We start from the raw sequence: 14854 nt of genomic DNA, 5'->3' as shown, positions 1-14854 counted from the left end.
CTGCGCCGCGCCTGCCTACGGGCTAGGCGGCGGATGCAGCGAGCACGATCAGAGGAAGAGCGAAACGAACGGCGGGTGGTGTTCGCCGCTGCAAAAGCCGCGCTCAAGACCGAGATAAGAGCAAGCAAAAAGGCCTGCTTTGAGGGTCTCTGTCAGAGTGCCAATACGAACCCGTGGGGTGATGCCTACAGGATCGTTATGGCCAAGACGAGAGGTGTGATGGCTCCTACAGAGCAATCTCCAGAGATGTTGGAGGGGATCATTGGAGGACTTTTTCCGCGTCATGATCCTAGTCCTTGGCCTCCTTTCGTAGGACAGCCGGGGACTGGGGCTGGCGATGAGGAAATGGTCACCGATGTGGAACTTGCGGGGATAGCTAAGTCCCTTAGCGTAGGTAAGGCCCCAGGTCCGGACGGAGTTCCGAACCTGGCCTTAAAAGTAGCTATTGCAGAAGCTCCCGAGATGTTCAGGTCTGCTATGCAGAAATGCCTGGACGAGGGAGTTTTCCCAGAAGCTTGGAAGAGGCAGAGCCTGGTACTATTGCCAAAGGCGGGGAAACCACCCGGAGACCCGTCGGCATATAGACCAATATGCTTGATTGACACGGCGGGAAAGGTGCTCGAAAAGATCATCCTCAATAGAATGTTGAAGTTCACTGAGGGCGTAAATGGTCTCTCGAGCAACCAGTATGGCTTCCGGAAGGGGAGGTCCACCGTAGACGCTATCTTGTCGGTTACAAAAACCGCCGAGAAAGCACTCGAGCCTAAGAGGAGGGGAATTCGCTTTTGCGGGGTAGTGACTCTGGATGTAAGGAATGCATTTAATAGCGCCAGTTGGGCTGCTATTGCTGATGCGCTCTTGCGTCTGGGGATACCAGAGTACTTGTACAAGATTCTCGGAAGCTACTTCCAGAATCGCGTACTAGTATACGACACGGAGGTGGGTCGGAAGTGCTTTCACATAACCTCAGGAGTCCCGCAAGGTTCCATCCTGGGTCCGGTGTTATGGAATGTCATGTACGACGAGGTGTTGAGGTTAGAGTACCCAGTGGGAGTGGTGATTGTCGGATTTGCCGACGATATTACGCTCGAAGTCTACGGTGAAACGATCGAGGAAGTGAAGTTGACTACCGACCACTCGATCAAGGTTGTGGAGGCGTGGATGCGGTCCAGAAAACTGGAGCTGGCTCACCACAAGACAGAGGTGACGGTTGTTAACAACATGCAGTCGGCGCAGCAGACGGAGATCAGTGTAGGAGAGTGCACTATCCTGTCGAAGCGCTCTGTCAAGCACTTGGGCGTGATGATCGACGATAAGCTTACCTTCGGTAGCCACGTCGATTATGCCTGTAAAAGAGCCTCCACAGCTATTGCGGCACTGTCCCGGATGATGTCCAATAGCTCAGCGGTGTACGCCAGTAAGCGCAAGCTTCTGGCTAGTGTTGCTACGTCCATACTTAGGTATGGCGGCCCGGCGTGGGGTACCGCGCTAAGTACTGAATGCTACCGACGGAAGCTGGAAAGTACTTACAGGCTTATGTGTCTGAGGGTTGCAAGCGCGTACCGTACCGTGTCACACGACGCTCTCTGTGTCATTACTGGTATGGTGCCCATCAGCATTCTTATTAGTGAGGATATGGAGTGCTTCGAAATGCGCGGCACAAGAGGCATACGCAAGACTGTCAGGATGGCCTCTATGGTCAAATGGCAGCGCGCGTGGGACAGTTCCACCAAAGGAAGGTGGACCCATAGGTTGATACCGAGGGTAGATAGTTGGATTAATAGGCGCCATAGGGAAGTTTCATTCCACCTGACACAGGTCCTTACAGGTCATGGTTGCTTCCGACAGTATCTACACCGTTTCGGGCATGCGGATTCTCCCGAATGCCCAGTGTGCAATGGTTTAGAGGAAACGGCGGAACACGTTTTGTTCGTGTGCCCGCGTTTTCGCACAATGCGTGACCGCATGCTTGCCACATGCGGGGAGGACACAACTCCGGACAACTTGGTCCAGAGAATGTGTAGGGATGAGATTAGCTGGAATGCCGTTTCAACGGCTATCACCCATATCGTCTGGGAGCTACAAAGGAGGTGGCGCGTGGACTCGGAGAATGGCTAGTCCAGATGCAGTACAAGAGGTGGTCCAGGGGTTAGAAGTCGGCTTCGTAGGTCATACCGGTGCCCTGCGGTCGAGATCGACCCTTACAGCGATTAAGTGGCCGCGGAGAGGAAGTCCCGGTAGCGGTGCTGTCGTGGCGTCAGTCTACTGGGTTGGATCTGAGCCCGCGGTTGGAAAGGGGTCCCCGGCAAGGGTCGGGGTAGGTGAGACCCTGCTGTCTGCAACCTACGGATGCAGCTGATAAGGCCTGAAGGGTAGTGATACCCTTGCCTTCAGCAGGTCAGATCGGGTTGCATGTGGGCATCAGTTCTTGATGTCCGCTCAGCAGTAGGGCGCGGGCGGGGTTGACCCTGCCCGCCTTCCGAGGACAAAGGGAGTGGCGAGGACCACTCGGGAAACTGGCTAAGCGCCAGCATGCTATCGTGATGGACTCTCCAGTGCGAGTCATCGATGTTCGTTGCTGCTAAGCTACGGCAGCTAACCTTGAGGGTGCGATATGCACTAGCCCCTCTCTGAAGCAATACCTTTTTGGTGGTTCCGGAGAGACGTAGGGTTTGGCGACCATAGGAATGTGTTTTAGTGGGTCGAGGAGAGAGTAGTCCTGGCTTCTACCGGCATTGTAGAAGACGGCCTCATCCCCACACTACCCTAACCTTCCTGTTAGGGTGTCTGATGAGCAGATTTATCCCCCTATGGTTTAGAAGGAAAAAAAAAACATACATACACACAGATATCATCTCAATTTGTCGAGCTGAGTTGATTGGTATATGTGACTCGACCCTCCGGGCCTTCTATCAAAAAGTCATTTTTGAAGTGAACATATAGCCTTTCCAGTACACTTAGTGTACGAGAAAGGCAAAAACTATGTTTCTTAATAAAATTCTCAATAAAAATAATGGAAAATTCAAAAAATTTCAAACTGTTTTTAAATATTCTTCTTGAGATACTTTCAAAGTTATTTCTCGCAAATGAGAATGCAGCAATTCTCGCAGAAATTTGTTCCAAAAATTTGACCAAACTACTGTAGATTTATCTTTTAATAAAGTCAAAGTCACGATTTTCTGGTTTTTTAAATTAATAATGAAATAGACATAATAAAATTGATAATGAAATAGACAAATATTGCAACGTTTAAACGAAAAAAAAAATTCATAACGCAGCTAGTTTACGCTGTTTAGTGAACCCGTTTGAAATTCTTGCAAGAGTTTATAATGGCAAAAGGTGATTGCGACCATAACACATTACAAATGCTCCATAGAAAATCAAAAAGCGCTCCCTAACAAATGAACTTATGCTCCATGAAGAAGTGCAATGTTACCCATAAATAATTGAAAACGTTCCATACTTCATAGAAAATGTATCGGTAAAACATAAAAATTTCTCATTAAAAGTGCAATTTTGTACCAATAAATAATACTAAAATAATCCATAATAATTTTTAAATGTTCCATAATAAAAGGCAAATGCTCCATAAAAAAAATACGAAAATTGTATCCATATCAAATTGAATATTGCTCCATAGAAAAATAAAATTGCACAAAAAAAATGAAATTGTACCATAGATAATAGATAAATGCTTCATGAATTTATCAATCCGCGTCACATAAAATATGATTTGCTACAAAGTGTAATGTAAAGCAATTCAGCACTTCCAAATTTAAACTATGACAATATGTTCATAGGTTTCGACTGGATGGTTGTTGATTTTTATGTAAAATTTCGACTTGCACTCTAACAATTTGCGTTGATTGATTACTGATCATCGCCAACGATTCGGTTCGGTTATTGGACCATCTTCAGGGCTCGATACTTGTTGATTTGTGTATCGAGCTCTGAAGATGATCTAATAGCCGGACCAAAACGTCGGCGATAATCAGTAATCAATCAACGCAAATTGTTAGAGTGCAAGCCGAAATTTTCCATAAAAATATGACAATATGCTTTCTATGGAAAGTTTTCAATTTTTCATGGAGCAATTCGTATTGTATATGGTGCAGTTTGATAATACTTATGGAGCATTTATCTATTTTTTATGGTGCATTTTCATTTTTTTATGGAGCAATTTTATTTTTCTATGGAGCAATATTCATTTTTTATGGGTACAATTTTTTTTATTAAGCATTTGCATTTTATTATGTTTCATTTTGATACTATTTATTGGTACAAAATTGCACTTTCAATGAGAATATGTTATGTTTCAACTGTGCATTTTCTGTAAAGTATGGAACGTTTTCAATTATTTATGGGTAACATTGTACATTTTCACGGAACATATGTTCATTCTTTATGGAGCGCTATTATATTTTCTATGGAGTGTTTCTAGTTGTTTATGGGTGCAATAAATAGGCAGCCGTTTATAATTCTCCCAAAATATGTCTGAAAAGTCCAACACATCTTTTTAAGAAAGGTATGACCTTTTCAAGAAATACAGGGGGTGGCCAAAATGTATAAGATAGGCAACTTTTTTTTCTCTCACAAAAAAGTTCAACCTGCTTTAACTTTTTATAGAATGCATCAAATTTGGTTTAATTGGGCTCGATTGGTTAATCTTTCGCGAAACTAGAACCGTTCTCGCAAAACACTAATTTTTGAACTGTAATATATCGGAATCCACTGAACCGAATTGAACGAAATTTTGAATGTTTATCAACAATATATTGATACTTGATACGATGACGGGCTTGGTGGTACTGCTTCTGATTGCAGAAAGTCCTGGGTTCAATCCCTGGCCCATCCCTTTCCTTCTACTTTGTATCTTTCTATATACTTTCTCCCGCCTCTCTACGTATACAACTAAAATATATTCACACGCTCATAGCCATTGCTAGAACAGAAACGGGTTGAAAAATCCATGTTCCTTCCATCCAACTTTCGCAACCATGCCGCATTATCTTCAGAGTGATAAACACTCTAATCTGTAACCTTACGCCTGGCATTCACGCACCATGTGTGAACCTCCAACTTCCGCATGAATTTGTGCAAACGCAGAGGTATACTCGGTCTGCTGCAAACGAATGCAATCATCACTTCCTTCCCCTTCCCCACAATGATTTGCAATCTGACGTGGCAGGCGCCGTTGTCACCTAAAAATAGAAGATCATCAACACTCACACACTGAAGGGTTCTGCTAGTCCCCGGCTGATGTCTCATTGGTTCTTTGTGTAGGTGTAGGTGGTCTGGAGATACTGGAGTAGCATCCACGGGCGGTCAATCAAGCTCAAGCTCAAGCTTAATATAATTATACTTGATACGACGTTATAAATGTAATATTTTCTAACGACGAATATAGTTATACGGTTTGACATTTTCATCTATTTACTTAGAGGAAAATAAGTCAAATTTACAATACCACACAAACATTACTGAATGTGTTCTTCCTTTAATTACAGACAGACGTAACACTTCAAACACTTTTCAATTAAAAACGTAGTCACGGATGCAGAGCAGATTCGTCCAATGCTAGAAAACCATGTTTGGCCAACTAGGTGGCGGTAGTGAGCAAACGTCAAACTCGAACCAAGCCGATGCGAGCGCTTCGGGTGGTCCGTCGGCCAACTAACAAGTTTTAAAATTTCCGGTAAGTCGGTGAACGATGAGAATGTGAATGAGAATGAGTGTTGTATGTGTTTTAACCCTCTAATACTCAACCTCACCTTTAGACGGGGTATAGTTTAAGGATTTTTGTATTTTTTCCTTCCTGAGCAATCAAAACTTTTATATTTTTGGCTGATATTTAGGACTGTTTTGTATATCTCAAAATGGATTTGGTGTCTTTTAAACCGTTTTTACATTTTTTTTTAAATCATTGAAAAACTGATGCTTTGATCACCTTTCAGATGCCATTATTAATTTTGTTCGAATGAGTGTAACCAGTTTCGTACCTTTTAATTCCGCCCTATTTTGCTTATCCTTTGACAGATACGCGTATTTCGACTACCACTTGTAATCTTCCTCAGTGTCAGTTATCCAGTGACACTACGACTGCGATATGTATTCTTCCATATTCAATCAATCAACTCATAGCTCACAAAAAACATGTACGATTAATTCAGACAATGGGAGTCGGGTAATATTTGTTCCATTATATAGAGATGAGTTATGTTATGTTATGTTAAATTAAATTCTTTAAAAACTCAATAGACCCTATAAGATTAAATTAGCCAAATTGTCGTTCACATCGGAACTTCGAAACTATACTTTAAAACTCACATGAATGTAAAAACTGTCTGGAATCTACAACCGCTACATTTACTGTTTTTTTCTGACGTTCTAGTATAAAAGTTTGCAAATTAATTCCAGAACTAAAGTTTTCATATAAATATGAAATATAAAATAATAATAATATGAAATACAGTTGGCTCTCCACATCTCAATATTGAAACAATCATCGAGATAGGAAGTGATTGAAATGATGGACTAATTTATAATCCACATCCGATTGAGAAACCTTCGTAATTAAGACACTTCGCTTTCTAAGAATGTTCTGCATCTAGGAAACAAGATCTAGTTAAACATACATACATACATACATATTTGAAATGGGCGGGCATATCGACATAAAAAGGATTGACAAAATGATCGGAACTGGCAACATTTTTGCTTTTCAAAAACTGTTCAACTAGGAATAATTTTTCGTACTGTGTATCGAAAACTTCGAAATTTTCACTGTAAGTTGATTGATCAGGTCTGAATAGTTATAGCAATTAAATTTGTTTGATGACAAAATAAAAAAATGACTATTTTCACATGAATCTCATTATTTTATCATTTATTTTTCACTGTTTTATTACTGGCGTACAAAACATTTTTACCTTTAATTCAATACAAGGTAGTTTAACTAAACAAAAACTATTATTTTCAGCTATCGCGATATTGAAGTTTTGGCTTATTTTTGATTACACGGTGCTCAATAAGTTCGAATACACAATCATATTTATTTATTTCCCATCTGTAATTCAGATTTTCAAAGTAAATGTATTTATTGAAAGCTCTCATAATACTGATCAAATACAGTGTATGTTTTGAAGTAAATTGTCCTTTATCTTTTTGTAATAATTGCAAATGTGTCTCAAGTTCATTTCGACCGGCACGCATGTCTTTCGTTGGCATTTTGTCTAGTTTTCAATGAATAATGGTGTTAAGTTGAATCTAATTAGTTTATTGTCCTCAGCGTTAGTGGTAGCAACTATGGCTATACGAAATAATCTATTAGATTCAGATTAGGTTAAGTACGGAGTCATTATATCTTGATCCTTAAAATTGCAAAAATGGTTCCTGTACCCGTTTAAATGCTTTTTGTTGTTTACAGTTCAACCCATTATTATCTTTTTCAAAACTTGATTATAACCCAATTCTGGCAAATTTTGACTTAAACTTGCTTTATACATATAATGAATTTATGCATTTTTCCTAAAAACAATCACAAATTTACTATACTTGCAAATTTATCACCACATCATCACTGAAATAGCAATGTAAAGCTCTAGTCTATTCATTTAGTTATTATAATTTAATATAGTGAGATGTAAACTCAAAATTCAACGTTTTAGACTGATTTAGCATAAGCAACTTTTCAAAAATTATTTTTTAGCGTGTCGGAGCTAACAAACTTTAGATACTTCTAAGGCTTTAAAAAAAAGTAGAAAAATACTTTATTCAAACCTATATGCTGTATTTGATCAGTGTTGATATGACCTTTCAATAAACACCTTTACTTTGAAAATCTGAATTACAGATGTGAAATTAATTCAAGTTATATAGTGTATCCGAACTTATTGAGCCCCGTGTATATTGAAAAATAAACTACTCGCAATAAATTATTTCCTTGTTTATAATTTTAAGTTGAATCAAGCGCTTTTTTAAATAATTATGTGGGTCATAATTGTTCAAAGTTTCATTCCAATCGGTTAATTGACCCCGGAATTATAAAAATTCAAATATAGACATCAGATAATTATGTCTATTACTCTAATTGTTCTAACTCAAGTGCCAACATCTCTGATCCCCAGTATGAGCTCATCCCTACTGACAACTTAACGTTTGTAAACATACCATCGTTTCAGAACCATCATTAAAAAACAAAATACATATTACACAGCGAATTATTTCCAGTTTTCCAGGCCAGAATACTATGCGTTTAGTAATAAAAAGTAATTCTGTTAGTTGATAAATAAAAGAAAATAAATAATATAAATAAAAAAGTATTTCAATAAGGTCGCAAAAGGTGCTGTAGAGAACTTCTTACAAAAAAGGAAAAAATACTACTCGTAGTTAACACCTCTCTCAGATGTTAGATCTGAACCAGGGCGTTAATGATTAATCATAAATTTAATCATGATTAATGATTAATGATTAAGATTAATCAAAATCATTAATCATAATCACAAAAAAATCTCAATTAATCATTAATCATTAATCTTAATCACACTATTTTTGCAATCTAATCATTAATCAGTAATCATAATCATAAGAAAAAATATTAATTAATCATTAATCATTCATCACCAAAAATGATTCATCATATAAAACATATGATCCAATTTAAATTGGTTCAAATGCTGTCTAAATAATATAATTTATGATTCTTTTTTTCAAAAATCTCCTGGACAGAATTATCTTTTACTTTTGAAACTTCAAAAACACGTTTTACAATAAATATATTTAATCAATTCCAGTTTTTTTTGTGATTGATTAATCATGATTAATCATGATTTTTAATCAATGAGCTATTTTTAATCAATAATCATAATCAATATTCACAGATAAAACCAATTTTAATCATTAATCATAATCTTATTCACCCTAAAAATCAAATTAATCATTGATCATAATCAATAATCACCAAAATTGGAATTTTAATCATCAATGATTAATCATGATTTAAATTTTTGTTAATCATGAACGCTCTGATCTGAACCTGATCTCAAAACATGGAGGCATCGCAGCCGACTGTTCTACTTTCATATAGAATGACCCTATCTCCAGATATCTCGCTCAAATTCGGACCAATAAGGGAGCGTCCATAAATAGCGCAGCTTTTTAGGGGGTGGAGGGAGGGGGGTCCACATAGGATTGTGTGAAGAGCCATATATTAGGTATGGGAAAATATGCTACGAAGGGGGAGGGGGAGCAAAAAACCTACCAAAAAGTGCTACGTCATTTATGGATGCTCCCTAATAGACAATTTATTTGTCAACTTACAGTGAAAATTTCAGAATTTCTAATGCACTGAACGAAAAGTTATACTTACTTGAATATTTTTTGATAAATAAAAATTTGGCCTATTCCAATCTTTTTATCTATCTCCTGTATAGGCTGCACCAAGAGCTGCACGCCATGGTAAATTTTTCTAAGTGTTTGATGTTTCGCAGCATTATTAATTGCGATCTTGACTTCCAGAAGTTCCTAATGGAACCTCTGCAGATTCTTCTGGATTTCTTTTGTACCTGTCCAAGATGGTCCTAATTGATACTATCCATGATTTTGTTTGACTGTTTTACGAAAATACTTTAGCAGAAAATTTTCGGAGAGATCTTGAAGAAAAAAAAACAAACAGACAACAGCATACTTTTCCATGCACGCGATACTCACATTTTGAATTAAAAAAAATCACCCATGGGAAGCTGACGAAGTTCCATGGATGTTCTATGTGGTTTCATAAGCAATGTATGTAATTAAATGGGGATTCTGAAAGTTATACGGTTTCAGAGGAGTTCCAGGGGATTTCAGGAACGTTCCAACGGGTTTCAGGTGTCTTCTCGGATATTCCAGGGGGTTACATTTTTTTAAATAACTTTCAGGGGTCAGGGGCGTTTCAAAGAGTTTCAGGAGTGTTCCAGGGATTTAGAGTTTCAGGGGGTCTAAGGGGCGTTCCAGGATTTTCCACTGGAACCAAACAAACGATTTTTGCTGTATTCAGCTGTTCTGATTTCACCAAAAAAGTACCGAATTAGGTATTCAAAATTAAGTGTGAATGATATACCATGTAAATTTGTTTTATGTGAACTACATGACGTATAAGCACCAGCATTTCAAAAGGGCACAGCTACTTTTCGATACTTCTGATTCTTTGAAAGTTGTGCATTGCATTTTATTTTTCGTGCTTAATTCACGTATACTACTGGCAAGAGAAATTGCTGCTTTTTCCGATAGTGGTGGTAGATTACGTGCGAGCAACGAAAAAAAGATTCCGTTACAAAAGCAGTAATGCCCTTTTGAAATGTTTGTGCTCATAAATCGAAGTGTATGATGTATTTCAAGACATTTAGGCTAGCTTGTCTCGGGAATTGATCAAATAGCAAATATGGTGTATTTCTAAATTTATAAAATCCCAAAACAAGGCTGCATGTTTGTACGAACATTAGGTAAACCTTTTTGAGATATAGTTTTCAAAATTTATTTAAAAAAATGTCCAACTTTAACTAAAACTTCTTAAGAAGGAAATATACAGTGGATTTGGTTCGTAGGTAATACAATATTACAAAAATATTACGAAAAAAAAACGATGTACGGGATTGTTTTTGGTACACTGTAGGTACTTGATCATTTTGAATTTATAGTGATTAATGAATAAACAATACTAGTGTCACTAGTCACTAGTGATGTTGGAAATAAATAATGCTTTCGATTTGCTTTCACTCAAATGCTAGACTATACTCGGGAGAAGCACCTATCAAAAAAAAAGCGCAAAATGCTGTTCTAGAGAAACTGCAGTTCTGTTAGCGTCATGAGGTTGAGCTGATTTCAGATTTGCCAGACCGGCTTGCGTAACATTGTTTGTATGTACGCCAGGCAGCAAAAGTTTTTTGTTTTGCGCTCCCCACATCTAAAACATCCGTTAGTAGGTATTCGCACTGGCTGTGAGTTTGCGAACGATTTTTGCACAGCTCATCATCGTCATACGAAGAACGGAGGGCATCTTACCGTGAACATTTCTACATAACCATAGGCACACTAGACTAGACTTACCTTCTTGTAAAAACGAAACTGCTCGTCGTCTCGGGTGTAGTACAGATAGTCGAGCAGGTATTTGGCATTAGTGGCATCAATTTTCCTCATCGTGTCCGGCTGCGGCAACGAGGGGAAAATTGAAGACTTTCGCTCAACCACCGCCAGCCCAGCACGGTTTCAGAATAAACGTGAAATTCAGCAAATGACTCTTCAATCACTACCTTCTCTTCTCTTTTCACCGTGCTTATTACTCATGGCCCCTCGTTTGGTATAAACTACGTTGAACTCGGGAAATTGCTACCTAGGTTCCAAGTCTTCCCAGTTCACTTTCTCAGGAGAACCCGGCGATTATTTATTGCTCCACTACACACAGTTCAGCTTTAATGGCTTTCCGTTCGATCCGATGCACATTGTCACATGGTTAGTCACACTTTCGGAAAGCGGAGGCTTATTCTTCCCAACATTGACTGCCGAGTAGGTGGTTGCTGCTTATCCAAACTCGTAAATTTCGTCATGGCTACGGTCCGTCACAGTTGTCCCCGGAGATGTGGCTTTGCAGTAACACCAGACTGTGATCGCACCGCTAAGCTTCGGTTTCACTGTGCTTTTACCCGTATCACTATTATTACTGATACCGATGCCGATGCCACTACTGTGATGTCCAATGGTGTAACCGGGAGGGCAATGCATAATTATCGATTTCAATGCATAATGACAGACCTTTGCGATGCCGCCGATGATGCACTCGGAACTGCATCTAGTGTTTGTCGATCTTGACTAATTCGCGGCTAATCACTTTTTCACACACTACTGTTGCTAATCTTCTATCCCATGATGTTTGCACTTGCTAAAACGAAGCGGCAGGCGTTCGAAACACGCTTTGGTTTTTGTTTTGTTTTTAACACCTAAGAGGAAGCTAAAGGAGGCACTGTAAATCGGAGTAACATTGGTCACCGTTTTAGTCTTTTGGTATACCGCATTTATTTCACTACTGGACTGCGAACTGCGACTTTATAAGTGCGAAAACGTAAATAAAAGTGCGCGATTGCATCAAATCAGGTTGATGTCCTCGGCGCACTATTTCTTCAATCTATGGAGAACAAGTGCTCTGAAGACACCGAGTTGATTTGATGCAATCGCGCACTTTTATTAGCGTTTTCGCACTCGTGAAAACTAGTGCGATAGTCCAGTGGTGAACTAAATGCGCTATATTATTCTTTATGTGGGTATAGCCCAGGTGTGTATAAGATGAAGGTGAATACAGATATGCATTGGTGAGTACGTATTAATCCTTGTTTTTTGATTAACATTATTGTCTTTCTTTCCCTGTCAGCCATTCCATAAAAAATCGATATAGTCTCGCGGATTTAAATATTCAATGCTTAAGGGCTGTTTGCAGTTCAGAAGGAATTTCTCGGCCTATCTTGATGCATGGGAAAATCCTTGCCTGAATCGCCCAAGAAATCGTTTTTCTTCCATCACAGTACGCAGTTGCGAAGAAATGACAACTCAAATGGCAGTCACCGTAGAAAGTTTCTGCCAGGAATCGCTCAAGAATTTTCTTGAGCGATTCCTTTTGAACTCGAAACTGCGCTAAGAAATGCTGCAGAACGAAAAAACTTTTACTTCTTCTTGTCTCTACTAGACCACAGCCTTTTTACAGCTTATGGTGATTGTGGTCTTCAGTAGATAGACAGTAGACGGAAGCGGAAGTGGAACCGGTAAGCGCAGATGGCTCAGTTATCGCTGCACACTTAGAAAAAATCATGTAAATTTCCGTCACTCTGGATGCACATATTCAAGCTACACATATGACGTAAATCTTAACGCCTAAGTGACGTAATTTTCTGTCACATTTAACTGAATATTTAGTCATATGAAACGTAATGATGCACGATTCACAAATTGTTTACGTCACATTGAACTCAATTTTACAAGAATGACGTATTATTAAGTCAGAAGTCCTATAAATTTACGTTATTAAATTGTTTACGTTCCGTGCCATAAACTTACGTCACGAGTAATTTTGAATTTTTTGTAGTGTGTAGTTGGTGAAATGGATGCGTTTAAATACTGCTGGGGTGAAGCTTCCCCATATCAAGAAAATGCGTCGGCTCTGTATCACCAAACTGCTTTGTGCGCCTATTTGACGAATTATCTAATAAGTGGGAATTCAGAAATAGCTAAGTTAACGTTTTAAATGATTGAAATGCGTTAAGATTTATGGGATGTGAAGCGCCAAACGGACAAATTAAGTGCTGCGGTAGCAGATATCCAAACACAAAAGCATCCAGTGCACAATGATACTATCACGCAAGTGGAATATGTGAACAAAACGATAAATGATAACCAAAATTACATGAGTCAAACATTTTCCGTTTCCTGTAAAAAATAAGATCGCACACAATTTTGCGTCAAATGTGTTGCTTTTATGTGTCGGACTTATATGACACAAAATTACAAGATTTTTTCGAAGCGTGCAGTTGAATGATATCTACACTGAAAAACAAGAAAACCCAAAGTTGAGTATTTTTAAACTCACTTTTGAGTTCTCTTTTGCATCCTCTTTCATTCGCTCTCTTTGTTGTTGTTAAAGAGTGAATAGCAAAACAACCCAACTTCGAGAGTTCGATGCGGGAAGCCAAAATTGAGTAAGTGACAAAGAACCGAAAGTTGAGTAAATTTAACTGACGGTTGAGTAAAAAAACTTCGACTTTAGGTACTTTGGTCGAATACGCCTAAATGCAAACTACCTACCTCAACTTCAACTCCATCAACTCAAAATTGGCTTCCCGCACGCAACCTCGAAGTTGGGTGGATTAAACTCACTTTTGGGTACTTTTGTTTCTCCGTGTACTCAATACAAGCAAAAGCCGAGCGAGGAACGAAATGATTTGACGGTAAAAAAGTGTATCACTGACATTTCAAACGGGATGAGTTCGGAGCAGTGGCAAATGTCACATTTGCGAAATTGTGGGTTGTTGAGGTTGAAGCGGAATTCTATGGACAAACACAAGCAAAACGCACCCGAAAGCAACTTCGTTCCTGAGTTATGGCAAATTTTGTGAAAAATGGCCATATAAAATAGGCTTACATGATCATTTTCACATAATTGACCATAACTCAGTAACGAGAAAAAAGTACATTCCAAAAATTTCAGTGATCAAAGCTTATAAAATTACATTCCCGAAAATATTTTTTTTGAAAATTTTCCACGAGTTCGGACATAGTTTCTCCGGCTTTTCTTTATGAATTTCCGCAACGGTGAAAAATTTTGTGGAAAGCTTTTTCCACTTCATATTTTTTTTTGGATTCCTGAGAAAATTTGCTTTCATTTTCATCTAAAAACTTTGTTTCTACGATTCGTCGTTCTTGAGTTATAAGTTTTTAAAAGAAAAGCCTTTATGGCACATTTGGACATTTTTCAACAAAATTGGCCATAAATCAAAAACAAAAAAAAAATGCATTCCAAAAATTTCAGCGATTTAAGCTTATGAAATAACCTCCTCAAAAATATTTTTTCGAAAATTTTCCACGAGTTCGGGCATAGTTTTTCCGGCTTTTCTTTACGAATTTTCTCAACTGTGGAAAATTTCGTGAGAAGCTTTCCCAGTTCATATTTTTTTGGATTTCGGAGATAATTTGCTTTCATTTTCTAAAAAACCTTTGTTTCTACGATGCTTCGTTCTTGAGCTATGATTTTTCAAAGTAAGTACATGACATGAAAAGTAAGAAAATTGAGATTGGCGAGACAGGGATTGCCGGGACAGCTAGTTATTAATAAATG

The 14854-nt window shown here is 38.5% G+C and overlaps 1 protein-coding gene across 5 annotated transcripts in view; it reads right to left on the bottom strand.

The window, feature by feature from the left end:
- LOC109431649 (sodium- and chloride-dependent neutral and basic amino acid transporter B(0+)) overlaps positions 1-14854 on the bottom strand; it is a 436299-nt gene that overhangs the window by 35826 nt on the left and 385619 nt on the right. The window contains exon 2 of one of the 5 annotated variants that reach the window (XM_062852592.1): positions 11086-11914. The exons of 3 other annotated variants lie outside the window; for them this stretch is intronic. In XM_062852592.1, coding sequence (XP_062708576.1) covers positions 11086-11175 — 90 coding nt within the window. In that variant the 5' untranslated portion in view covers positions 11176-11914. Of the gene's footprint in view, positions 1-11085; positions 11978-14854 lie in introns of those variants that run through there. One more of the 5 variants, XM_029874568.2, reaches the window with a different exon arrangement.

The sequence above is a fragment of the Aedes albopictus genome, chromosome 2 (genome assembly GCF_035046485.1).
Source record: "Aedes albopictus strain Foshan chromosome 2, AalbF5, whole genome shotgun sequence".
NCBI lineage: Eukaryota > Metazoa > Arthropoda > Insecta > Diptera > Culicidae > Aedes > Aedes albopictus.
This window is presented reverse-complemented; position numbering and strand designations above follow the sequence as displayed.